This window comes from Thunnus maccoyii, chromosome 1 (assembly GCF_910596095.1).
Source record: "Thunnus maccoyii chromosome 1, fThuMac1.1, whole genome shotgun sequence".
Classification (NCBI taxonomy): domain Eukaryota; kingdom Metazoa; phylum Chordata; class Actinopteri; order Scombriformes; family Scombridae; genus Thunnus; species Thunnus maccoyii.
Genome location: NC_056533.1, coordinates 12,999,353 through 13,025,055, shown reverse-complemented (window position 1 = coordinate 13,025,055; position 25,703 = coordinate 12,999,353). Strand labels below are relative to the sequence as shown.

The 25,703-nt window shown below is 42.1% G+C and overlaps 1 protein-coding gene across 3 annotated transcripts in view; it reads right to left on the bottom strand.

The window, feature by feature from the left end:
• Positions 1–25,414, bottom strand: part of zgc:158464 (uncharacterized protein LOC791139 homolog) — a 95,339-nt gene extending 69,925 nt beyond the window's left edge. For 2 of the 3 annotated variants that reach the window (XM_042409403.1, XM_042409411.1), the window contains exons 1-2: positions 24,617–25,413; positions 8,271–8,403 (exon numbers count right to left, since the gene is read on the bottom strand). In XM_042409403.1, coding sequence (XP_042265337.1) covers positions 8,271–8,403; positions 24,617–25,048 — 565 coding nt within the window. In that variant the 5' untranslated portion in view covers positions 25,049–25,413. Of the gene's footprint in view, positions 1–8,270; positions 8,404–24,616 lie in introns of all 3 variants that reach the window. The other variant, XM_042409393.1, reaches the window with a different exon arrangement.
• Between the last annotated feature and the right edge of the window lie 289 nt (positions 25,415–25,703).

Genomic DNA, 25,703 nt, shown 5'->3' with positions numbered 1-25,703 from the left:
AGAAACCTGCAGAATTGTGTGTGATTTTTTTCTGAATTTTCTAACCAACATTAAGACTGTTGTAAGCATTTTAAATTGAAAGGGAGAAAAATATCCCAGTCTGGCACATGTGACGTCATTGCCTCAAGTTGTAAGAGGGTGTGTGGAAACCATGTCTCCCCAGTGGTGCAGTCAGTAAGTCACCTTCTCTGGGGATACAAAGGTCCAGGATTTGAATCCCCAGGTGGCCAATTTAAACTTGCCAACCATGTGGCAAATTATGCATGTGGCATGTTTTCAAATTCTTCTGAAGGTCATATTAAGTCAAAGACTGCCCTTTGTGCTTGGACCCCGTTCATTGCCGCTTGTGGCTATATTTCTTATTGTTTTCAGCATCACATACAAACTAATTTTTTGTCTTTAATGTTAATAATGCAATGTTAATTTAATGTTGGTAAAATATAGTGACAGAGCTACACAAAGCCTCCACATGGTTGAAACCTCTTGACTGGTTTTCACTTCTTCCCACAAAAAGTTGATGAGGTAAGATTTGCTGCTGAGTCACTGGAAATCAGGGAGACTGCCAGGCCATGCTCATTTACTGACATGTTTTTGTTTAGACTAATAATTTAGCAAAGATGCTAAATTTTTCATGTTAAATGTCTTTTTTGTCAGATTTGCTTGAGCTTTTGTATTATGTTTTCTCGTGCTTCCAAGACAAGGATCAAGAGATGAATCACACTGAATTGGTGGACAGCAGAGGGATTTTTGACTAATTTAGGGAACTAGAAGGGAATCCATAACTGTAAGTAACATTTAGAGGAGAATATTTGTATATGATGAAACTATGGATCTTTGGTTTATCATATTACCAGCTTAGTTCATATCTGGACAGGATGTACAGTAAAATTGCTTCTATTTTGAACAATATGTGGCACACATTATCATTAGCTGGCATTACAGAGTACTGTGACGAACTAGCTAAGATTAGACTTCAGAGTTCCACTTCAGCAGTTGTGGTTCACTCCAGAGGGATCTCGTTACTGTTCTGTTTTTAAGAAATAAAACTCGGCTCTGCTCTCATTACACTGCATTTTGTTGACAGGACCATTTTTAAAAGTTAAAATAATATGGGCCTAACAATAGAACCAAGCCAAAAAAAAAAAGAAAAGACCACCCTAAACCAGCTCTGGCATGGTAGAGCATTGGTGTTGCATCACCTAGTACCACCCTGTCAGATCAGTGTGTAATAACTGTCAGTCATTTCTCATGGGATCATGTAGATGTGACATAAGTGGGTAGCTCACTCCTGAAAAACTCTGGCAACCACTGAATGGGGTGTGGATGTAATGACTAGTCAGGGAGCAGGGTGGAACAGTAGACTGTTTCACTGTTTTCTGCTAAAAAGTGAACACCCAGCAAAAAGTGAACACCCAGCAGGCAACAGAAAATCTTAAAAAAAAGATTACTGTAGCTGCAGTACATAACTTAGCTATTAGTAGAGGCCTGTATCAGAAACCAAACGTCCTTCTTTTTTCAAGCTAACATTATCAATAATAACTTGCTGTGTGGGGTGTGTTATGTCATCACTAAGAGAAATTATTGCTGTACCTTTGTGGCCATAACTTACCTAACCCTGCAGCAGGAACCAAATGTTCTTGTAGACTGTTTTTGTCATCACTCAGCTGAGGAAACAACAGCCATCATCACTCAAGAAGTGTATATCGACAAATCTTGAATATGGCCCAAATACAATATGGGTCCCACTGTGAAGACAGAACTTATGTAGCTGCTTGGTCATCTGACAGCTTACAGCCTCTTCATTACTGTCTTCAGTATAATAATATGTTTTTATGGTCTTGATTTTAACTTTTATTCCTGTGAAGCACTTTGTGAATTTTATTTCTGTGAAAGGTGCTACTACTACTACTATAAATGATACTTTTAAGTTTGTGGTTTTCTTTATTTTAGATGTGATTTTAGTTTTGGATGCCTGGTCATGTTTGTCAGCGACAAACAGGTAGTGAGCTGTGAAGTCAGCCATTCAGAAGGCTCTGCCCTTGATAAACTTCAAAAACTGTTTCCTTTTAAATATTTCTCCCACATTTTATGCTCATCTCATAGCGTCAATATGAGACCTCACAGCTTTTTGCAATATCATAATGAATACTTAATTTATTCTGCTGATTCACTGTATGATGTTTTTATGTTTATATTAATTCTGTGATGTGAGTATTGTCTTAGAATGTCATTGTTTTAGAAACCACCTGGATGTCACCATTCCCCAGTCGTGCCAGTAGATAGTTAATGAAAATGTGGTCTAATTCATAGTAAAGATTACAGTTTTGAATCATTTGAGCAGCTAAAAAGAGCAGCTGTGAGTTGATTGCATGGCCCAAATACCCTGAAACAATAGTTGTTGTGAGGAGTGAGAGGAAGGAGGGGGGTGTTAATTATTCACTTCCCTGTCCAGTTTTCAGCTACTAGCCATGCAGTCCTGCTTATTTATAGTTGCCTATAATCAGCGGTAGTAAATGTGTTTCTGAGGTAATCCATCAAACATATCAAGACAAATGTGAAAGAAAAGAAAAGAAAAAACCAGAGGTGAGAGGATAACTGCAGAATTATTACATGCATACCAACACTAAACTCAAATTCCCATACTAATGGCACAGACTTGAAAAAAAAAAAAATCACCTTCGAGAAGTGCCATTGTCGGTACATGCTCCGGATATTCCTTAAGTTACAGCTCGGGGCAATAAAAGCAGGGTTACAGGCCAAGAAATGTGCTGCCACATGTACCTGCCATCGCCTGGGGTGAGTTTTCACTCTTGTGAGTGAGTGAGGAGGAGATGGAAACCATTCAGCACACCATGCCTCCATTCTTCTCTCTTAAATTGTCCCCATAAACTCACCAACAGGTGCTGTAATATAAATTTGTTCCCACTGTCGGTGCATCTAGATTTCTCTGCTGTCACTCTCTTTACTTTTCTGTTTATATCTCAGTCTTTCATCAGTTTTTCTATTTCAGTCTTCTCTTTCACTCTCCTCTTCTTCCTACCTCTTCGTCCCTCTCATACTGTCCCAACCTCTGACCATAGTTTCTCACCCACCCAGGCCATTTTCAAACTGGTAATGTTCCTGGCATTTATATTGTAGAGCCAACAGGGGGCTTAGTGCCACACTATCATGAGTAATAGAAATAATCAACTCCATTGCTAATGACTCATCTCTTTGGCACTGGATGCTAGTCTCCACATCATTGGGAGTGTGGTGCAGGAGGTGCCAGTGCCGGGAGACATTTCCCAGCACATTTCTCAGACAAGGAGAGAGAAATAGCGAACACCCATCTACCATGAATCAGCCATTATGGAAAACATCAAGGTTTTTCCCTCTAGGCATCATGGCCTGTTGCACAACTCTCCTGCCACTAAATGAATGAGCATGATCTGAAAGATGGGATGAGGACAAATTGAGGTTACAACTTTGACACAGCGTGTAATAAATTCACCACTGGCATAAAGTATTTCACACCGGAGGGGTTATTTTTGTCTTATACCCCCCAGTGCACACACACACACACATACACACTTTAGGTACTGTGGGCGTGCTTGAGGCCTAGAAAGCAGACTGGACTGGAGTGTGTTTGTTCGAGAGAGCTCAGTCATGCAAGCTGTTTGCACAACAGGCCTCCTCTGCACTGTGGGAAAACTCTCACATGGTCGTCTGCCTGGCTGACTGGGGAGTATGAGTATGAGTGTGAGTGTGCGTTCATTGAGAAATGACTTGACGCACACTGCCCAGCAGTACTAGCCCCGCCCCTTGTACTTGTCAGTGTAACAAGTCTCAACAGCTACAACAATGTAGGAGGGAACGGAGTCAAGTGGAGCAGATAAAGTAACATCGCAAAAGTTGATTCTAGCTTTTCTTCCGACAGCTCCTCCTGTGATTACTTAGGTGCTGCTTGCGTTGGGGTATGCCAGGAATGGCCATGCAGACAGCTGAGGAGGTGTGTGTGTTTGTGTAGGGTTCACTGCGAACATACATGTGTGTGTTTACATGCATGAGAGAGTCAGAAAGATACAGAGAGACGGATTCTGTTCAAGTGTGAAATGTGTCATAAGCTTGCACACAGGTAAAATAAGTATGACAACATAAGATACACACCTTATAAAAAGTAACTCGACATGCCAGAACATCAGCTGACAATGAGGGAGAAAACCGTCCTCTCCCGAGCTTACACACACACACACACACATTCAACAGACACGCACGGATAGCAAAGATAGCACATGCAATAGCTGACGCGTGTAGACATGACAAACATTCGAGGCACTCTGGGAAACACACACATGTACACACGCAGGAAAGGTTTTAAAGATAAAGAGGGTGCGTACATGTCTTCACATAACTGCAGGTGGTGCAGTAAGCCCCGGCCTGCAGCCAGTGTGGAGCAGCTTATGGGTGGGTGGGGCCGGCTTTTCAGGTTGAGGAAGTCATGACATGCCCCTCCAGCAGGCCCATAAATCAACCGGCTCAACCTCACTAAGGATGGCTCTTGGGAGAGAGAACACAAGCATGAGTGCCAGCCCATTCAGCTCAAACACACACACACACACAAAGTCACGTACACATGCACGGTGGCGTGCGCGTCGGCGAACGCACACATACAAACAGCAGGAGTGCGCGCTGTGTTATGTAAACGCCTGTGGCAATTTTCGCCTCGGGCCTTACATGCCACACCTCCCACCATGTGGTTGAGCGTATGTGTTTGTGTGTTTAAGGTGTCAATGTTGTGTAATCAAGGAATTATAATTGTATCTTGAAAACAGCACATCTAGTTTCTTTTGAGGTTAACTTGATACTAAACATGTGACATGTGCGAGCTTTAAGATACTGGTCCCTTTGTGCTGTTTAATGTGAATGGGGCCGGAGACTTCTTGCATCTAAGTTGGAATCTTTAGTCTTAAGTCCACTGCTTGCAATGTAAATATCAGATACCTTTTCTAATCAGCATGAGGATACAGACTGAGTGACCTCATACTTTATGCTCATGATGATATCACAGACCTGTACAGAAAGCACCTGTATCAGCTGCTATATTATTATACACCTTGAGCTATTTGACCATAAGGTTTGGAAATTTCTTTGGATTCAAAAATGTAAGGTAATCCACTCCAAATCATGTGAATACTGGTTATGTGTCTCACAAGGTGTCAGAGCAACTGAACTGACAAGTTACAGTCTGCTGTGCTGATAAAAAAAGCAGGACCTGACAAAGGCCCTGACACATTCACGATCCATCACACGAATACCTTTCACAGTGATAAAACTTCATATTACCACAATTTTCTCTAATTGTCATAAAATACCTCATGTGAATGGGATTTTTATCAAGACTTCTCAGTTTATCGTTTATAGAATGTGTAAAGAAATAGTAACAATAATTGGTCTTGAAGAGAACTTCAGACACAGTTGGCTATTATGAGGTGCTCAGTTCCAAGTTATTCAGCATATCAGGAAGCATGGCAACAGATAGGGATTTCACAAGTTGTTATGCAAGACTGATATCAAGGTCCCTAATGCAGAAAACTATAAATATGAGTATCTGCAGATACTCAATATTAAATGATCTTGATTGACTGGGAGAAAAAGCCTTTATCAGCACACTGCTATAACATGTGCTGAAACTTGAAACCTAAAGTTGTCAGTGTGATGGCGCAGTAAAACAGTGGAGATTTATTTTCAGTCTGCTTCTTGGAATTAATTGGAAACACTTCACATAAGAAGCTATCTTTTTGCACACCTTTGAATTTTACAAGTTGAGCAAGCGAAAGTCTGTTTTATGAGGAGACAGACTAACTGTTTTATAGATGATATAAATTTGACAAGTGGTAAATTAAAAACTTGCTTTGACAGCCGTAAATAGAGAAGTTTCTGTTGTGTTAGCATGTTCGGAGTTTGGTGTCCATCTGCATCCATCTGTGAAAGCAAGTGCTGAGAAAAGACGAGGCTATCTACAGCCAACAGTCTGAGAGCTGAAGGAAACTCGAGTATTGTTAACAGCACGGGCTGCCTGCTGAGTGGAAGAGAAAAAAAGATGAGAGACAGAAATAGTGACAGAATGAGACGGAGAGCAAGATGCACGCCTCTAGCTTCACATGAGTGGTTAGGTGCTTTCTTGGCGACAGCGCAGCGGCCCATGCGACTGTTCCTCTCTCTCCTTTTCAGCCAACTAAAATCTGAGTATGCAGTTCTGCTTGACCAATGTACTGTCAAAATGAGAGATGCAGGAATTACTCTAAAGCCACAGTCAGTATATTGATGTATTTGTGCACAGACCTAGCTTGCTAACACTGGCCTTACACATTTGACAGAAAGAGCAGCTCTTGCCTCTCATTAAACTGTTGAGGTGTACTGGGCAGCATATTAGTGGGAATGTGGACCAGTGTTTCTACCCTACATGTTAAATGAAAAGCACAGACAGTACCAGTCAAAAGTTTGGACACAACTTCCCATTCACTTGAACAAGAAAACTTTTGACTGGTTCTGTATGCTGGTCGAACAATAATGCAACAGTAAAACATCAAATCTGGGTATTTGATATAGTCACTTAACCTTTAAATTTTTCACAAGGCATCCAGTCTTACAAAATCCCAGAGTACACTGGCTATAATTATGATTAATGTCACTTACAGCCCATTGTCATCAGTACGGCCAGTCTGAGTTGCCCCTTTTAGACATTTGATGGTATAATTATGTGGATACATGATCACCCTGCTTTCAGATTAAAAGATATGAAACACTGTTAATTTTCTCCTGTGTGCCTGTATGTTTGAATGAAGTATTATTTGACTCAGAAATATGGAACCATCTATCCATCACTAGGGAATATTAATATTAAAAAGATGACAGTAGAGCTGAAGAGACACACAAGCAGCTCAGTCAAAACAGTGAAAAAAGAACAGAAGAATTGGCAATCAATAGATATGATGGATAAAAGCAAGGAGCCTAAAAAAAAAACACCACCTGATGTTTCAAAGACAGGAGCAACCAGAAAGAACAAAAGAAGACTGAGGACTTATCAGAACAGACAAACAACTGCTGCCAACGTAGCTTATATTGTCAATACAGCCAAACGTAGAACCGCATCTAGGTAAATTTAAAAAGCAGAGAAAAAACTTGGAACAAAAGATTCAAGTGATACCACAAAAGCCTTGCTCCGATTTTTTTTTTTTCCTTTACAGCTTCCTCCACCTGAGAGAGGCGATAAATCTTGAGTTTTTGTACTCAGCTGAGGCAATGACTGGGCCAGAGGTCAAACCAGTAAGACAGATGAAAACAAGAGATTGTCTGGAGGCCCATTAAGAGAAAATTGCTGAGGAGGGACAGAGACATTCATGTCCTGCCTTTGTGGGAGCAATACTGTAGGAGTGCGTGTGTATGTGTGTGTATAAAGTGAGAGGTACCAGTTTATGGTAGATGATATGACTGTGTCAGTATATCAAGGCCTAAATACTGATATCTTGCAGTCATCCAATTTCCAGAAACATCCACTTGAGGTCTGACATTCTCACGAATATTTCTGTAACATTCCTCTCTTAGGTACTAAGGTCCGTTTAGGACAGGAAAACAGCTGCCACATGTTTTGTTTTCCTCACGTTTCATTTTTTCTCGCTTCTTTATGCACATTCTTTGTTCTTTGTCATTGCTGTGCTCACTAAGCCACACAGTGAATGTACGCTCTGACAAAGCTGTGTGGAGAATGTGGTTCAGCTGAATTCTTATGTTAGCACACAGCTATTGTTGTCTCAAGAAAAAGAAAAAGAAAAAAAAAAAAAAACTGTCTTCCTGGAAATCCCAGCAAGTGGCCGTCTCCACGTGCACGCAGTTCAGCGGAAAAAACATTTTTAAAAACACCTCTCCCTTTATTGGTCCTATTCCTCTGAGGTGTGGTTTTAAAATCACTTATGGGGCCAGTATGATTTCTGGGGTCAAAGTCTTTGCTTTTGAAAATGTTTTCACATCCTTGATGAAACACATTTAATTTCTGCTCTGCTGCACTTGTCATGTAAAGCAGCACTGAGCCATATGAGCCTCTTCAGTAACTCCCAGCTTGGAAACATATGGCCAAATCACACTACATAATAATTTATACTATGCTAAGACATACAATATGAAGTCATAGCAAAGACACAGATACATTACTAGATAGAGGCAGCTAGGTGACACAAAATAGGCATTTTAGAAAACTGACGAGCAAGACGGGGACAGAAAGGGTTGATCTATACCTGCCATCATCTTCTGGGCCTCATATGGCTCCATGTAGCCATCATTCTCGGTTGTCACTTTCTCCGTGGTGGTCTGAGTGCCGCCAGCCTGCTCAGCATCGAAAGGGTCCGCATAGTCTTCGAGGATAATGAGCTGCAAGAGAAAAAAATAAAATAAAAAACAAGGAAAGGTGAGACGGACAAGAGGGGGGGGGGGGGGGGAGGGAAACAGCAAAAGGGGAATTAATTTTGCTGCTCTGTTGAGCACTACAACATGGGTAGGTGTCAGTAGAACTGCATGACAGATACCGCTGTGGCCCAGGACAGGACCAAGTGATATCCACTGAGGCAGGCCCGAAGATAAAGGGAGAAACACATAAATAACACCCCACCTCTGTATGCCTCAGCACACCACCACAATGCCTCAGCTTTAGCCTTACAGCACGTTCTCCGCTACTGCTGGTGTGCCTAATTATATGATAGCCCAGTGACAGGCCTACATTTCAAAAGTAGAGGAGAAGACCACAACTGCTCAACTTTCTTAAGAGAAACAATTTGGCAGATTTATGCCGAGCTGGCAGTGAGCCACGGCTAATTGCAGTCTTGCTCTTTTTGCTGAGCATTTTGTGCAGTAGATGGCAATTAAGTGGACATCTTGAGACCCAGAAATACAGCTCAAACCTTTAGGGAAGGGAGCAACTGTCCGCATCTATAGTGCCTTGGGGGGGGATATTTGTTTCCTTGACATGTTTGCTTCTTCTACCAGGTCACCACTTCAAAAGTAAAGATCTACCCTATGAAAGGATATAAACTCCCATCTGAGCGGTCTGCCCTCTTGGACATTGGATCTAATTATTGTGTGTGACTGCACTGGTTTGGGCCAGCTGTTAGGAAATGGGACTTTTTCTCTGTTGAGGCTCCTGACAGTCTAGTCCTGCCAATCAGTGGGCACACAGGCCAGACGAGTAGGGCACCGCACACTCCATAACTCGGAAAGGGGTTTCAAACAAATAAGGAAACACTTGTGCCTACACCTAAGTGAGCATGTAACAGTGTGCATGACTGGCACTACTCCCTATGAGTCATGTGTAACAGAAAGGGATTTGGTCTCATTATAAGCAAGCTCATCACTCATCTGGTGGATAGGGCCGGGCGGGGCACACTGGAGGTGGACCGAGCCTCATGCCTGCCGTGCTGTGCCTCCACAACTTTGCCAGCTTTCTTTCAGAACAACCACTGCCCGTTTCTGCCGCAGAGAGAACACACTTCCCAAAAGCAATCTCAATATGCAGGTGAGAGTGCCAAGGACACACTCATACACATACACACCTGTCAAGCCTCAGGGGAGCAAGTAAAATATACAACCGTCTAACTTTGAGATTACTCTTCAGCTGGGAAAACACTGACATTTTTACAGTATTGATTGGGGTCAAGTGTCATTTAACGCAGTCATAAATTAAAAAAAAATATCTTGAAAAGTTTGCAAGTGTTAAATGCTAGGAAGTTCACTGGGGATAATTTATAAGCTGCTTAGTGACAAGAGAAATGCTGGCAGGTATATTCCTGAACAGATCAACACCACTATACGTGGATTAAGCAATAATAGCAAAGGAAGTAAGTACTGCGGATGTGTTTCAGAGCAGCTACTGTATGTTAAATCCGCCTTCTTCAATATTCCCTCTCCATCTGTTTTGGGGAAAATAACTAGGACTTTTTTCTGCTGCAGCATAATTATGGGTTCCTCAAATGTTTTTTGCTTCTGTGAATTCAAGCAGGGGGGGGATTCCAGTACAAACATTGTCCTGGTTTGTTTTTGTGCTACGAAAAAATATACATATTTCACTCACAAGTTTAATTAAAAATTCAACCATTCGAATAAGCAACAACTTTGCAGCCTCAGAGACCCCAAATCTCTGCAAATTATTCATCACAGCCACATTGTCATTACCATCTCATACCTTGTTGCCTGGAAACTTAGCCATCAGTAATCATAACGTGTGCCAAACCCACCTCAGATACACTCACTGCAAACACAGCCCAAACCTAAGAATAAGCAAGCCTCACTAAAACAACAATGAATCACCTAAATGCCCATCTGACTGTGGTCCGCATACTGCAGCACAGTGGCTCGAGGTTAGAGACCATATCCCACAAATGTGACAAAACCCTTTAAATGCTGCAATTTGCATTCTCCTCAGCATAACATTACCTTGCCTCATATTCATACAGTTCAAATAGATTCACACCTGTGAATTTCATAAATACAGTCTTCTATTCTCTAGACTGACAGCAGCTGTATCACGCAACTTGGTTTAAGTGCCAGGACACTCAAGGCAAATTTCCCCAGCTTCAGGTTACAGCTGTTTATGCCTGCATGCAAGCAAAGATATTATCAAGGTTTTACTGTAGCAGAGCTCACACCTTGAATTTCTACCACCTTACCACTTCATGCACCATCATGAGCCAAAAGGATGTTTGGGCATGTTTCAGGAAATAATGGCAATCAATTACTGAGTTATGTGTGGAGCCACACCAAATGCATGACATCATCTTTGCCTTTCCTGTTGACATAATGTAGGACAAATAAAGGGCGGGGTACAGCATGTGATGAAAACTCCTGATAGCTTCAGACATAATGATGTCTTGGGATTAAATGCAATAATGGGTAATCTTGGATTAAAGACTCTAGACACTAGACTTTTCTTGGCCCTTAGCTTGGGCCTGATACACATTAGTGGTGTTTCATCTTTAGGCTTGGAAATTTCAGTTTGATACAGTAATGTCTAAAGCAGCGTGAGTTAATGGCAGACAAGCAAAAACACTTCACTTTGACTGTAATGTATGTGTTTCAGTAGCTTTTTACCCTCCCACACAATCAAAATCAGACTCAGCCAAGTCTAATAGACCTGCCACTACTGTGAAAGCAAAACAGGAATCTGTTCTTTTAAAATAACCTCTGCAGAGGCTGAGCCAGTATTTAGAATACCTTTTTTTCATAATTTTACCATCAAATTATTATATGTCAAGATAAGATGCAATTAAAAACTACACTTTCTCAAATTCTGTTTGTCTGGTTTGAGGAATACATCTACAGCTGTTAACATTGTGAACATCCTAATTATGGCCCCTGTTTCCACATATACTTTACAGGCATATATTTAGCACTGAGCTAAGCAGTAAAAGCTCTTTTAAGCACCTGGGGATATTCTTATTCAAGTCAGTTGAGGGACACTCAACTTTCCTTTCCCACTAAAAGCAAATGAAGCTGATGACAAACCAGTTTCCACCCTGCCTACAGTTAAACAAAAATGAAACAAAAAGAAGAACAAAGCTGCCTCTTGCTATTTCACTTTCATTTTGAATTATTGGGCAAACATGTTACAAAATGTCTCAACAACATAGCAGAAGCATAGATAACTAGGATAAGTTTTTTGAGATGTACAGTATCTATTGTGAACCTTGCCGTATGGTCATTATCAGCTCAACGCGGTGTCGTATTCCTACCTTTCCAGTAGTCTTTTGTTGCCCGCTGGCAGGCAACAATGTTATTAATTTTAGTCTACACAAAGCCTTCCTGGGCATCTGGGGGATTTGAGCCATCGACTATTTAGATCAACAGCCTCTTTAAGGCACCATCTCCCTGCCCCAGCAGGCTAGTTCATGTTTGGGTGGAGGAGGTGGTGAATATTTCCAAATTGTTCCAATGTGTCCTTCCTGTCCCAGTACACTAATGACTACTCGACAGCAGGAGGAGCATGGTGTTGTGAGGATAAGGGGTGCTAGAGAGTGGTGGTGCGCCTGGGGACTCACCATCTGCCTTGTGGCATGCCAGGGTGTGTCAGGACTGCAGCCAAGCCACACTTGTCATGAAAGTAAAATTCCCCCCTCAGCACAAGACTGCAGTGCCTCAATATATCAGGTCTTTGCTAAGCTGTGATGTAAGCCTATATGAATCTCACATAGCCACCTCACAGGCTTAGGCCATGTTCCCGTGGTAGCTTGGTCCTTCACTGGTCTGCAGCATAGAGAGCGCTCACTCAATTACTTTCATTCCGCAGCCCAGATCCCAGGTTGGCCATGTCTTACACCTGCCAGAGCTCTGGCAACTCACAACGGTGAGAGCAACAGACTTCTTGAAATGCACTGTGGCTCTCGGGCGATGAAGCTGACTTCAAATCAGTGGGAACAGAGGGAGAACATTAGCGAAGGAGAGAGACTATAACAGGCACCTGCCACTTTGGCTCAATATTCAACGATGCTAGAGCTTCTAGGATTACAATTCGATTGGGCTCCGGTATTCCATTAGAAGTGGGAAAATAAGGGCTAGAATTCTCCTCCTGCACTCTTAATGGAGAGAGAGTGTGTATGGCTGGCCCATCAGATAATCAGGAAATAATGCAAATTTAGAAAGATTGCATTAGATGCAATTTGAGCACATGGCTGGAAATTTGGTTATAATAGTTAGGAAATAGGCTGCCGCACATTTCTTCGTCTACATTTTGAGCAAGCTTCTTGTCCAGTGTTGGCATTTTAGAACAATACAAACAACAACCACCAACAACCAGAGGCAGAGGCAATATAACAGCAGACTGATGGCTTCGCCACACAATAACCAGATAAACCATCCACCCAAAAACATATAAATTGATGAAAATACAGACTAGGCTCCGTCCTGCTGAATGAGTACTGACAGGAATATGATATTAATGTCATGGCTGGTCCAGGAAGGATTGAATGTGTCAAGGTTGAAGCCCCTATGAGTCTGCCAGAAAAGTCAGTGGGCTGTAGAATGAGGGAGGAGGGGGAAAAAAAAGAAAGAGGACTGACGTGTGTGATTTATGTCTCACGCCACAAGGGATTTCAGCCACTGATAACCTAATACAACTCAGTGCTTAGCAGCTCAATTGCATTAAGGCATTTCAAAAGGGCTTTTTTTTTTTGCTGCTATTGCTCTTTTGTTCTTCAGTGTAACAAAAAAGAAAACATGCCACTATTGTAAGGACAGAAAGCCACATAAAAGAAGAGAGGAAGGGAGGGGAGAGAAGACAAAAGGTGGGGGGGCACTATTTTATTTTATATTTCAACAGGAGAGCTGGTGAATACACTGCTATGCATACGGTATGTTTACTCCTGTTGGGTGGAAAAATGTTCAAATACTCATGTAAAAGCCAAACTCAGCAAGCTGCACCTCCTTGAAGTGCCTCTGCTGATAGCTCCTCCACCTTATCTTTGTCTATAAACACAGGATGAATGCTGTGTGTGTGCACGGCGCAGCCATCTGAAGATAACTTGGCCACAATTTTTTTTTTCGAAGGAACATATTGGCAAGAAACACTCCCTCAAGGCAATTTATTTAAGCAAAAATGATCACAGCTTCTCTGTTGACATAATGCAGTTACTATCAATAAGACACTTTCATGTTTCTAAGAAGCAAGCGCAAATCTGGTTACAATTCATTGAAGGCCCCTTGTGAAGACTGAGCTCTGCTGGGCTCTATATCTCCCAAACAGATTAAGCAGACGGAAAACTGGCTTCGCCTGTAAAGGAGAGACAGTGCAGGAGTTTGTTTCCCAGCATACAGACCTGATATTAATGTAACTTAATTGAAATGATTCCTGAGAAACGCAGCTGCTGCTTGAGCATTCTGCCTCTGTGAGCTAAGGATGGGAATCAAGAACCAGTTCCAAATTGTCCGATCCACTGGAATCATGGGCGTCCAAGCTGATCAATTCTTTTTATCGAAGCCGGCATGTGTTTCTGATAGTTGCGCAATACAAAACATTGATGTCAAACTCATGCGTCTACAATTCTGGAAACTTGCAACAATAAGGAGTCATTGAGGTAGGAGCCAGACAGCAAATAAATCACTCCCAGAATGACCAAGAAGACCCGGTGCTGACCGGGTACTGTGACCAGGCCAGGCTGCAAGGAGAGCCGCTGTTCTGTCAGTCAGCTGCTGGAGCTAATGGAGCTAACTAACGGACAGCGGACCGTCAGCTGTTACCAACCGGGGCTAACAGGCTAGCTGACAGGCCACTGGCTCGCCACGCTGCAGTGCAGTGCAGTAATACTGAGGGAACTTGGGGGGTGAACAATCCCTTCACTGAGTAGAATCACTTGCTCAAGCCTGCTGCGGCATGCACGCCTTTTTTCTACTCTGTTTCTACACTGTGTTCAGACTCACAGATGACAAAACAGTTGCGTTGATGCTGAAAACCTGTGTGGGCATTTTTTCCACACAGAAGATTGATCAGGAATCGATAAGGGAATCGACAAAGAATTGGACTAATAAGCAGCATCGATAATGGCATTGGTATCAATAAAATCTCATCAATTCCCATCCCTTCTGTGAGCTCAAAAGAGAATTATGTGCCTCTTCTAAAGGCCTACTTAGGAACCAGAAGACGCAGCTAATCTTATTATTAGATCTGCTATAAAGATGCTTTTTCACAATCAGTCACAAGCTCCTGCAGTCCACATACCAATGAGGAGCACTTACCTTCAGTTAAAACATAAATTCTGTTTATTTCGAGGTGAATTCATTTGCTTTGCTTTTAATCTAATTGGAGAATCATCCAACAGCAGCGATTCAGTGTCCGTAAGCATGCTACTCAACCTTGAGAATAAACCAAAACAAATAGTGACTTTAGGAAACAAGATAAAAGCATTCCAACACCTCTTTAGAACATTTATGTCCCAATGATTAGTTGGAAAACAGGCTCATGAAAAAAAAACCTCGTCTATTTTTCCTTTCTTACCACCGAGCAGCAAAAGTGCATTTTCCTCAACCATAACCGCTACCATTAGCAAGTTCAGGATTTAGAGAGTCTATACACAACAAGCTTTACTGTATATGTTTTCAGGATTAGATTCAGCATCCTTCTTTGCACAATTATGTGCTCAGCCATCAGTTTCACATGTATCTCCCTCAGAGACATCTGTGTTGTTCAAAGAACAGCTCACTTCTGGCTGCCGACTTATTTATTACACCCCCCTTTAAGATTCAGACCACATTAAATGTTGGTTTGTCAGATCTTTGCACTCTTGCCCATGTGGGGCGGCTTTCGCACGGCAGTCGGGGTGAAGCCGGTTCTTTTGGCACAAGTAATTTAGCCTGTTGTTGATCATGGTTTGCATGAGAATGCTTCCAGATGCGGTAACTACGACGCTGATACCATGCACTACACTTCGGTGGCAAGTGGGAAAAACATCAGCAATGCATAAAATAGTTGAGTCACAGCAGCATTTGCCATTTTGTGTTGAAAGGACAGTTTTCTAAGACACATTAAGTGCAGCTGGACAGTCCCCCTGTACATACGCAGGACACATCCGTTATGTGTGTGTGCATGAGGCACACAACTGCACACACACTCACACACACGAGACAAGCTTAGGATGAGACCTCAATCAATTCTGAAGTAGGATGTGTAGTGTTCATTAACAGCGCTCATTCAAATCAGACTTCGTCAAGACTTTCAGTCTGTACAAATTGATACTCATCAGCTCCCAGGCAATCACAAAGAACTTCTCAAAACTGCACTTTGAGTAAAAAAAGAAATTCTTAATTCCATGAAAGTTAAAGATAGGTTAATCTTTTGTAATTTCAACCTGCTGCGATGCCTGTTGTGTTACTTTTTGTAAAACTTCTACGAACTTCTACTCAACCTTGAGACTTACTTTAATTACACCTACAGAAGAGAAACATTATATTGTACTTTTGACTACATTTAACACAAAACATCCCAATCCAGAAAGATGGTAGCATTAAGTAGTATAAAAAAGTATTAAGTAGTATAAAACTGACTATATCCACACATTACTTGTGAAAACCTGCTCGTCCACTCCTTTCTATACTTAATATTCCACCCAAACAAAATACCCCACTAGGAAGTACTCTTGCTTTCACAATTTTAAATGGAATATGTGTAGCTTTACTTTTCAATAAATTTCTAAATTGACTTCCGCCTTCTCCTGATGAATGAATACTTCTTTCTTCAGTACCCAAGGCAGTGAAGCAAAAAAAACACCCCGAGTCGTCCCTTAGGACCTCCCTCATTGAAACACACTCCACACAACCACTTAAGACCTCCAGTGGAGAAAGGAGAGGAGGCCGTGAGTTGTACCCTATGAAGGTGCTCTTAATATGCGACAGATATTCAAGATTAAGTACTTGACGACACGCTTGACAAAATCCAATTTCCTTCCTCTGCCCCCATCCCTCTGCGATAGATTTATTGGCAGTGTTTCTGCTACATACAGTTAGTGTTGCGGCACAAGAGTCGCGAATAATTCAGGTGGTACAATGGCATGTTGGAATTTTATAAAATGTACCCATGTAAATGATTTGTCCTCAACACAGGCTACACCAATTTCCCTCATCACTACAGTTAACAACTAACAGTTGGTGTAATAGAAGCATTATTTTGTTTTGTTTTTTTATTTGAGAAAGGGGCAGTCGGTTGAAAAGAGGAATAATTTACATTGTCTGCCCACCAAACACTTAAGTATGCTGACACTTACTGCAGATATATGATGTTGCTCCAAAACCGCAGTGGCAAAAACGCTATTATTTATCATGGCTTATAAGATAAAAACTAGCACAATTAGGAAAGTAGAGCTTCATGAAACATTTGGAAATCTACTGGGATGGAGGCTTTGGTTTTGGGAGAGTGATTTACAGAGCGGGGAGAAAAACAAGCTGCAGCCAGGCTGTAAACAATGCTAGAGATCTTGATGTGAGGACGTCTTGAATGAGGCTGGAAGCTCTGTGGCCTCAGATAGCCTCTGCGTGGTCAGGATGCACTGAGGTCCCAGCAGGTCGCCCAGACTGACAATAGAGCGAGCGCGCAGGGTGGAGTCCCATACCACTGCCATTGCTACGTGGCTTCCCACCTCTCTGATCACGATAGCGAAGGGCGAGAGAGGCTATATTAAGAGGGGAGAGGTATCACCAGTCTGTTACCACAAAGAGCTCTCAGTGGAGCACGCAACAGCTATGTGCCGTAAGTATTTGTCACTATTTCTGACATCTAGATTGCTCAAACAGCCGAGAAGATTAACCATGGTTATATTTTAGCAAGCGAGCAGCGCTTAGAATACCCAGCCTGCACAGATGGGCGAGCACAGACTTGTCAAGTTAAAAAGGGAATGTCACCAAGTTGTAAACACTTCCTGTCAGGAAGGGAGCACTTCCTTAATCCTGGAGCAACCAAGCCATTCCTTATTTTCCACCAAACAACTGCAGATAGTGGCTTGCTTTCTCTACCCATGTTCCTATCATAATAACAGCTAATTTTAACAGTAAAAAAAAACAAAAACAGTCAAATGTGATCTCTTATGAGTAAATCTTAGATCTGAGCAGCAGAACAACAGACTCAGAATTATTGACTAGACTCATTTCTCATTTACATAATGCAAGAATTCAAAGTCTGAAGTCCCACTAAGAAGAGATGGAAGTGTTCAGCTTCCTGGTGAGGACTCAGATCACAGGGAAGCTCTGTTTGCAAGATGGAAGTCTGGATACCTCCTGCAGTGTGACACAAAAACAACAGTCTGCACTCACATGCAGGGGATAAAAAGACAAATCAGTTGTCAATGACCTCTGCAGCACACTGTATTGTGACTCAAACTTAACTATTGGGGTACAACTGAAGTTTGCATAGTTTTTACTGCGGGAGATCAGAGCTGAGCTATTGAATTTGCAAAAATAGTGCAAAAAGTGCCAAAGCTTCATGCAGATACTCCCTTTGTGCCTCAAATGGCATGCAAGCTCAGGGCTCAATTTGTTTCCTTATAACCGGTGTGTGACAACCTGCCTGCCCACCAGGACTCCCTCCTTCTAGACTCAACTACACACACTGTCATTAAACAAAACAGAGCCATGTGTCTACAACTCCCCAGCGGCCAGAGCTGCAGTACTAGTCTGCAGGCTAATTGTGACCTGGTGGAATCATGTGACTGATGTTCCCGTGCAGAGCTAGAAAAAGCAAATCTAGCAACAAACACAACAGACTCCATCGGGACTCTTTAAGCTGAAAAGAAGGCTCCCAGATGGAGGGGAAGAAGAAAATAAGCAAACAATGGCTAAAGGCCATCATTTCCAAGACCTATAACTTTCAGGCACATGTGGGGTGGCTGTATATAAAACCTAAACCATGACTAGTTATTACACTCAATGATGCTGGATTAGTGTCATGATGAAATTGTAACAGGATTTGTGGATTCACCAAAATGATATCTTGATGAAAAGCCGGACCTTTCGGTGCTCAATTGAATAACAATTACATTATGGCTTCCAGTGTAGCCTCCTCTACAGGATGACTTCATTCCTGCTCCAGAAAAGGTGGGGCTTAAGCATGCACGCTGTTCAGCTGTGGACCAAAGAGCACTGTGCTCCTTCCTTCCTTTCAAAGTGCCCTTCCAGGATTCTTGTTTAGGTCATGTGAATCTACTGTTGCGCTCTTTTGTTTTGGACAGTAAAGCAAAGAAAAAACATGAATATGAAGTATGAAGTATCAAGTATGTCTGGCATGAAAAGAATCATTTCTTGTATTCTGAGCAGTGAGTGACTAAAACTCGTAGCCTTGAACTAGCCAGGTTGACTTTGAGAAAATGCTTTGGATGCTTAAAATAGTTCAGGAAATGCACAGCATTCTTTGACACCTCAGTGAGCAGTGGGTCAAACTGGAAACAAAAATCTCACAATCACGCCTTGTAACTCGTGCCAACAATATCACGGTCTAGACTTTACTGTAATGAGTCAGAGTAGCCATAGCAACAAAGTCTTAATTATTTAACACAATGTATCATGTTATTTATCATAATCATCAAAATAATGATCTACTCACTTCAAAACGTGAGTCACAATCTGCCTAGCGCTGACCGACAAATTTGTCACTACTGAGCGTGATTAGAAAAACAACAGCTGCAAAATCCAAGACATTCACAACACAGCTTTCACACCAATCTGTTGACTATTCCGACCGGTGTATCACATTGTAACAGCAGCGGAAAATTACTTCAAACATTACATATCCTTATTAACAAAGCTATATATTGTGCCCATTATGACTTCCACTCAGCCAAAGAGCAGAAATAAACAGGTTTGGGTAAATATAGAGCAACAACATCCTGCACCACTGACATCCAGTCGGGCCTATCAACCTCACCAACTGCACTTAAAAGGGGTGCTGTAACAAAACATGATGGGCTCTGATGTTTTCATCCATTTTCTGGCTCCCTGAAGAAAACCACTCTCACAGACCCAGGTGATATTGACGTTTGTGCTTGACATTTCTCCTATCACTGGCAGAGATGAGAGTGTGAAAGGCCGGTGGGATGCATTTATAAAACTCCACTGATGTCTGGAGTGCCAGGGTGAAAGGCCAGGCGAAGATATTCAGGTTGTGGGGAAATGAAGCTGAGCCGAGTTCAGCCATGCACTACAGGCACTGTAATCTGCAGGCCAGTCAAACAAGCCAGATCTGCCCTAGCTAGGAGACAGTAGCTTGGAAGGTGTGTCAGGTAAGTAATTCAACTCTTTCACATACTGCAGTGCACCATTTCAAGTTCCATCTGGCCATTACGCATCCAATTGGACTTAAAAGTATGCAAAATATCAAAGGAATGGAGCCCACAACTATTATTCATGAAATTAAGCCATAGTCAGCCATTCAATTATGGCAACTGGCATTCAAGGATCACTGTCTTTGTATAGCCTCATTGAATCTGACAGACATTTTTGCTATGAAATACAATATCTGATTGTTACCCCAGGACAGGCTGTTACAAGTGACTTCTGACTTCTTGAATATTTGGAGTTTATTAATGCTGTTTTTTGATGATAATATGATTATTATTTTAACATGCAGAAAGTTTCTTATGTTGAAATTGTTGGGTATATGGTATGGTTCAACCATAGTACATATATATATATATATATATATATATATATATATATATATATATATATATATATATATATATATATATATCCACCAACTTTCCTCTTGGATAATGACTTACTGGAATCTCTGCTTGTTGCCTGGAAACCTCACGGCGATGACAACACTCCGCCAAGTCACTGCACCCAGCCAAGAAATAGTCCAGCAAATAACCCCTTGTAACATTGATTTCAGGATGAAGTCATCAAAACAGACAAGAACAGCAGCACTGCAGTTCAGAAATAGGATATTTTGGTTTTCAGAGACATCCCAAAATAAACGAGAAAGACTTCTCTTACCCGGAGGAGTGGTGAAATAAGGTGTTTTGCAAAAAAAAAAAAAAAAAAAAAAAAAAAAATCAAAATGGCAGAAAAACTACTCAGGAAGAAAAAAAGCTGTGTTTATGTTGATAGATTCGTCTTGACACAAAGAATGTAAGAAAAGGAGCAACTTTGCTTCTAGGCCTCAGAGTTCAGCAGTTATGAGCAAAAATATAGAGTGCTTTATAAATAGCTTCATAGCAGTGCTCTCTGCATCAAAACATAATCAGTTCTTCTTTGATCCAAGGCCTAACTTTCCACCAAATTTCACTAAAATCTGTGGAATTTTTAGAACATCCTTTTAATAAACAAACATAGATAGAGGAAGAAAAACATGACCTCCTTGACAGTGATAACAATGATTTTACACCTCTAGCATAATCTCATTTTAAACGCTGAGCCAGGTCTTGCAAAAAGGTGCACGGAAGGGATATAAGAACATAAGCACAGACTAAATCTGTCGATCCAGACGCCTCTGTAGGCTGCACAACAACTGTCTGGGTGTCTGATTCAACGGCATGCTTCTATAGACAGACATGCTAGCTGGCTCGTAGGATCACTGAGTCTAAAGGGACCCCGAACCCTGATGGGAGGCAAAGTTAGACTGGAACAGCAGTTTCCTTAGGTGCACAGACCCGATACTGATGATGACAGGCTGCGCTTCACAAGGATGTTGCATCCTGTCAGCTCTGTGCCACTTCTTTTGTTTACACATTACCAAGTGAAGCCCATCATCACTTTCAGGTGTCCTTGAGAGAAGTTAGGTTAGTGCTGAGCAGAGCGATGAGCTGGGAGATGAAGCCTTTAATTGGCTGCAAGGCAAGATGATAATTGATCATCCCTCTCAACTCACTCTACCATGAAGGGCTTGGCATCATTTGAAAACAAAACATATCACAATGCCTTGGAAACTCAAAACTCCAAGAAAGCACCAACAGTCTGCATTAAAATATTGAATTTCAGTTTTAAAAGCTCAGTATGAAGATGCAACTCCTCAGACAAAAGTCATCTGAATAAACTGTCACCTCTTCGACGATGATTGGCACAAAAAGCGACACAGAGTGGGAAAACTGTGAGATGAAACAGGACAGCTGTGGAAATGTAGCAGATACATTGTATTTTGCCGAGCAGATGTACATTATTGCACATAAACACGTCTTCATCTCGCCTTTTTTTCTCCCATGAAGGCTCAGTGAATAGAAATGGACTGGAGGAAAATACGCTTGATGCTGCTATTGGCATTTCAGGCATTAGGTTTACCAGTGATATAATTAGCATTCATGAGTCAAGTAATTAAAACATCAATGTAACCAAGCAGAGCTGTTAAGACACTTACGTGCTCTTTGCTCAGTCTCCAGCAGTCAGCGTTTAGTCTATCCATTTAATATCAATCCGATGTGTGTGTCCGTGTGTGTGTGTCTGTGTGTGCTACACAACACATTTCTCCCACTTTTGTTTGAGTAAAACAGCTTTGCTATAAAACGGTTTCAACACAAATCTTTAAAAAAACAAGAACATATTGTGAACTCCACACACACTTTCAAACCTTTCAACGCTAATCTAAAGGGAGAGTGTATGAAACTAACTGCAAACAGTGTGCTCTCCCGCAGAGACTGTTAAAACACGTCGCTATACAGGAGACATTAACAGCACTGTCTAAATCCTCACCTGGAGAGTCCCTCTAACAAGGATTTAAAAACTATTATCACGGCCAGCCAGAGTTGGAGAGAAGATCTTTAGCTTCCAGACAAACAGTAATCCTCACAAAAGTTTGAACATAAAGCCTCGCTGCACACTCTGAAGCATCAGTCTGGTTACTGAGTAGCATGGTGACTTATTGAAAGGGTTTTGCTATAAAGTATCTATCCGCTATGGGAAAATTATGCACATTGGAGCACAATTCCTGCTGCAAACTTCCCTTTTACTCCTGAGGGTGTCAGGTGACTCACAGTAAGTGGCACATAATGTAATCCATGCAGTAATGTTAAAAAAAAAAACCAACAAACACTCCATTCAGCCCAATGAAATAAAGGCAAACACTGAGAAACTCATTACTGCTGTGATGGATTATACTGCACAAACAATTTCTAACTTTGTGGAAGTTTTTTTTAATACTGTACGAGATTCCGAATATGGGAAAAAAGTTCCAGATATCTCCAGTTTTGCTGAAAGTCTACAGTACCCTAAGGGATGGTGTGAAGGGAGGGGATAACCTGGATGAAGTCTACAAAAAAATAGCAGCGTTATCTTTTTTTTTCAATCATATTTCCCTCTCTACAATGATGCCAATTTTATTTAACCTTCAGCACCTGACAAGAAACCCTTAAACCCTTCTCTCGACATACCGCTTAAGCCCACCAGCTGTCAGTACTGATTTAGCTCGTCCATAACATCACACATACTGGTAGGTGTGAGGTATTTAAATCATACACAATTATCTGTCTCTCTATTAAAGCCATATGTGCACATGAGGAGAAGACAGAGAGGCAATTGTATCCTGACTGGGGGAGATCCAAATAAGCTTCAATTAGCAAGAGTCAACTATAATCTGTTTAATCAGCGTGAACAGCTGCAGTTGCTGTGTGAAAATTATAAATTCTGGTTCCCTTGTTGTTTTGCTGATAACTGAGCTGTATGGTTAATAAATCTGAATACCAAGTTGAAGAAGGGCTGCTGAGAACAGTGGCTGAGAGTCAGCGAGAACAAACATCGACAGAGGTTTTATGAGCTTCACATGGTTCCTCATCTCTGTGTTGAGGGCATATGGGAAATATAGATGACAGTAGCGGTTGTGTTCTGTGATCAAAACTGGGACGAGAAAAAAAAAAAGCCCTGTCTTCCTTCTCGCGACACTCTTGTGACAGGTTGCAGGCGCTGTGGAATATAAATAACTGTGTTAAACTTACTGTGGACTTGTCACAAGTCACAAAGCAAACACAAGAGGAGGAAGTAACCTGAAGGTGCAATCAAGATGACCAAAACATTTTCAGAATGCAGCTTAGATTGAGACATGATCTCACTTTTGCACGTCAGGAGGAAACGGTGTGTATTTGCACATAGTTGTTGTGCTTTCTTCTCTGTATCTATGCTATGTAAACACTGAAACATTCCTCAGCAGGATCACACTCATCATACAGTATGTCCTTAACCTCGCTGACAGTTGAACATCTCAGGTTTCTCTAAATGAACCTAGTGTGTATGAATTCCTGAGAAGCCTGACATGACAGTGTGCTCCCAGGCACAGCTTGCATGCACTCTGCCTGTCTGTCTCTACATTCGCTTTGTGCTGATTAGTGTGCAACAAGCTCCCTGCATGGGTAACAACCTGAGACTTATAAAAAAAAAAGCAAAAGTGGGTGTCTTATGCTGTTGTATGAAGAGAACTCTGCCAAGAGAGGCTCAAATTAGAGCCATATATCCAGAAACTCATCACAAGTCATTTCCTCTCAAGCCAGCAGGCATCACTGTAAAAAGGAACATTCACTAAATTGATATGTCTAGTTAAATAAGATTAGAGGAATTAGTTGAATTAAGGGCACTGTTGAATAAGTCTAAGATCACATTGCTGCTTAGGAATAAGCTGCAAATAAAGATGGGCACACAGCACTCACATTTAACCCGTGTTTAGCTTCACTTTACGCCAACTTAACAGTCACAAAGTAGAGCAAAAGATACACAATTTGCAGTATTAAAAGGCATATCTGCTGTGATATTGAGCAGTGTGTCAACACAGGACACAGACTGTTCCCTCCTCAACACTCCCTGTAGGGCAGGTTAGTTATTAGACAGACGTGGATGTCGCAACTCCTGCGGACAGCCGTTGTGCGCTTGTGATAACAAGTTCTGCCGGTTGTAACGATTCATTCCTTACAGGAGTGGGTCAGGTCAAGTGCTTCATACAGATCATGTTTTATTTAGAGAAAAAACAAATAGGCACCAGTGTCATGAAAAAGAACTAATTTTGTGACTTCATTCTGAGAAAAAAAATAGACTCGAAGGTTTTTTCAGGTATAATAATTTGAACATGTAGCGTATAGTTTAGAAGTAGTAGCCCTATACTTGACCATTTGACCACAGACTAATATTTGGACTAAACTTCACCCACCTTCTCCTTGTTGTCGTGGTCCGAGGGAGGTGAAGTAGGAGATTTAACACTCCCCACAGCAACAGCCTGGGTGACTGTAATACCGCCGCCCGGAGCCGGGCTGCTCTTTTCGATTGTTTCCACCTTGATAAGTCGGTGCTTTGGTGACACATACTTGATATCCGGCGACCCCACAGTGTTCAAGCTGGAGGCAAATGAAATATTTCCACCTGGAGTGTACGGGTCCTCGAAGTCCAGTTCCTTTTGTAGTTTGTAAGCAGCGAGGATGTCCGGCTGAGCGGGGCTCGGGAAGGTGGCCCCGGAGCTTGTTGGTTGGTAGCCAGGCGCACTGGGCACACCGGTGTGACAGTGTCTGTAGTCCGGCTTCGGGGGCGCCGGAGGGGGTGCTTTGGTAGTTTTGAATCCTAGGTGCTCCTTGAACCACTTGGCCATGCTGCCAGTGCATCGCTCACAAGTCAATGAATGTAGTTTAGTTCCACCTTTCCTGCCAGCGGAGCCCGAGTCTGTTCGTCAAAGTGGGATCCTCGGGTCACCCGCGGCCAGAAGACCGGCTTCGGAGCGTGTCGCCAGTCTCGTGCGACTCCGTCGGACCGGAGAGGGGTGCGCGAGCCGAGGGGGAGCGCAGCCACAGGCACTTTCTGATCTGCCCCGCCGCAACTCTGTCACACACAAACACACACAAACACACACACACACGCCGTTGTCGCTCTGACTGCTCGGCTGGCTCACCACGTCAGGTTTCCAGACTACGCAACACGGGAGCGCTTGTGCAAGAGGAACACACGCCCCCCCACAAACCTGCCCTCCCTACCTGAGAACATTCACTGCCACCTACCGGACTTGTGAAACTCATCTGACTGTTGACTAGTGTGAATACCAGGAACCGCTGCATAGATCCGTCGCCAGTTTTTTTCACAAGCAGAGCCCCTCTTTCAGGGATCAATGAAAGATGTGTTATATAGAAGACTGTGTGTGAGATAGCAGAGGTGATATGATGCCAATCGGAATAAAAGGAGTATAGGTTTTGTTCTGTTTCCAGGGTAAAGTAAAAGGAATCCAGATTATTTCACAATTGATCTGAGACCCC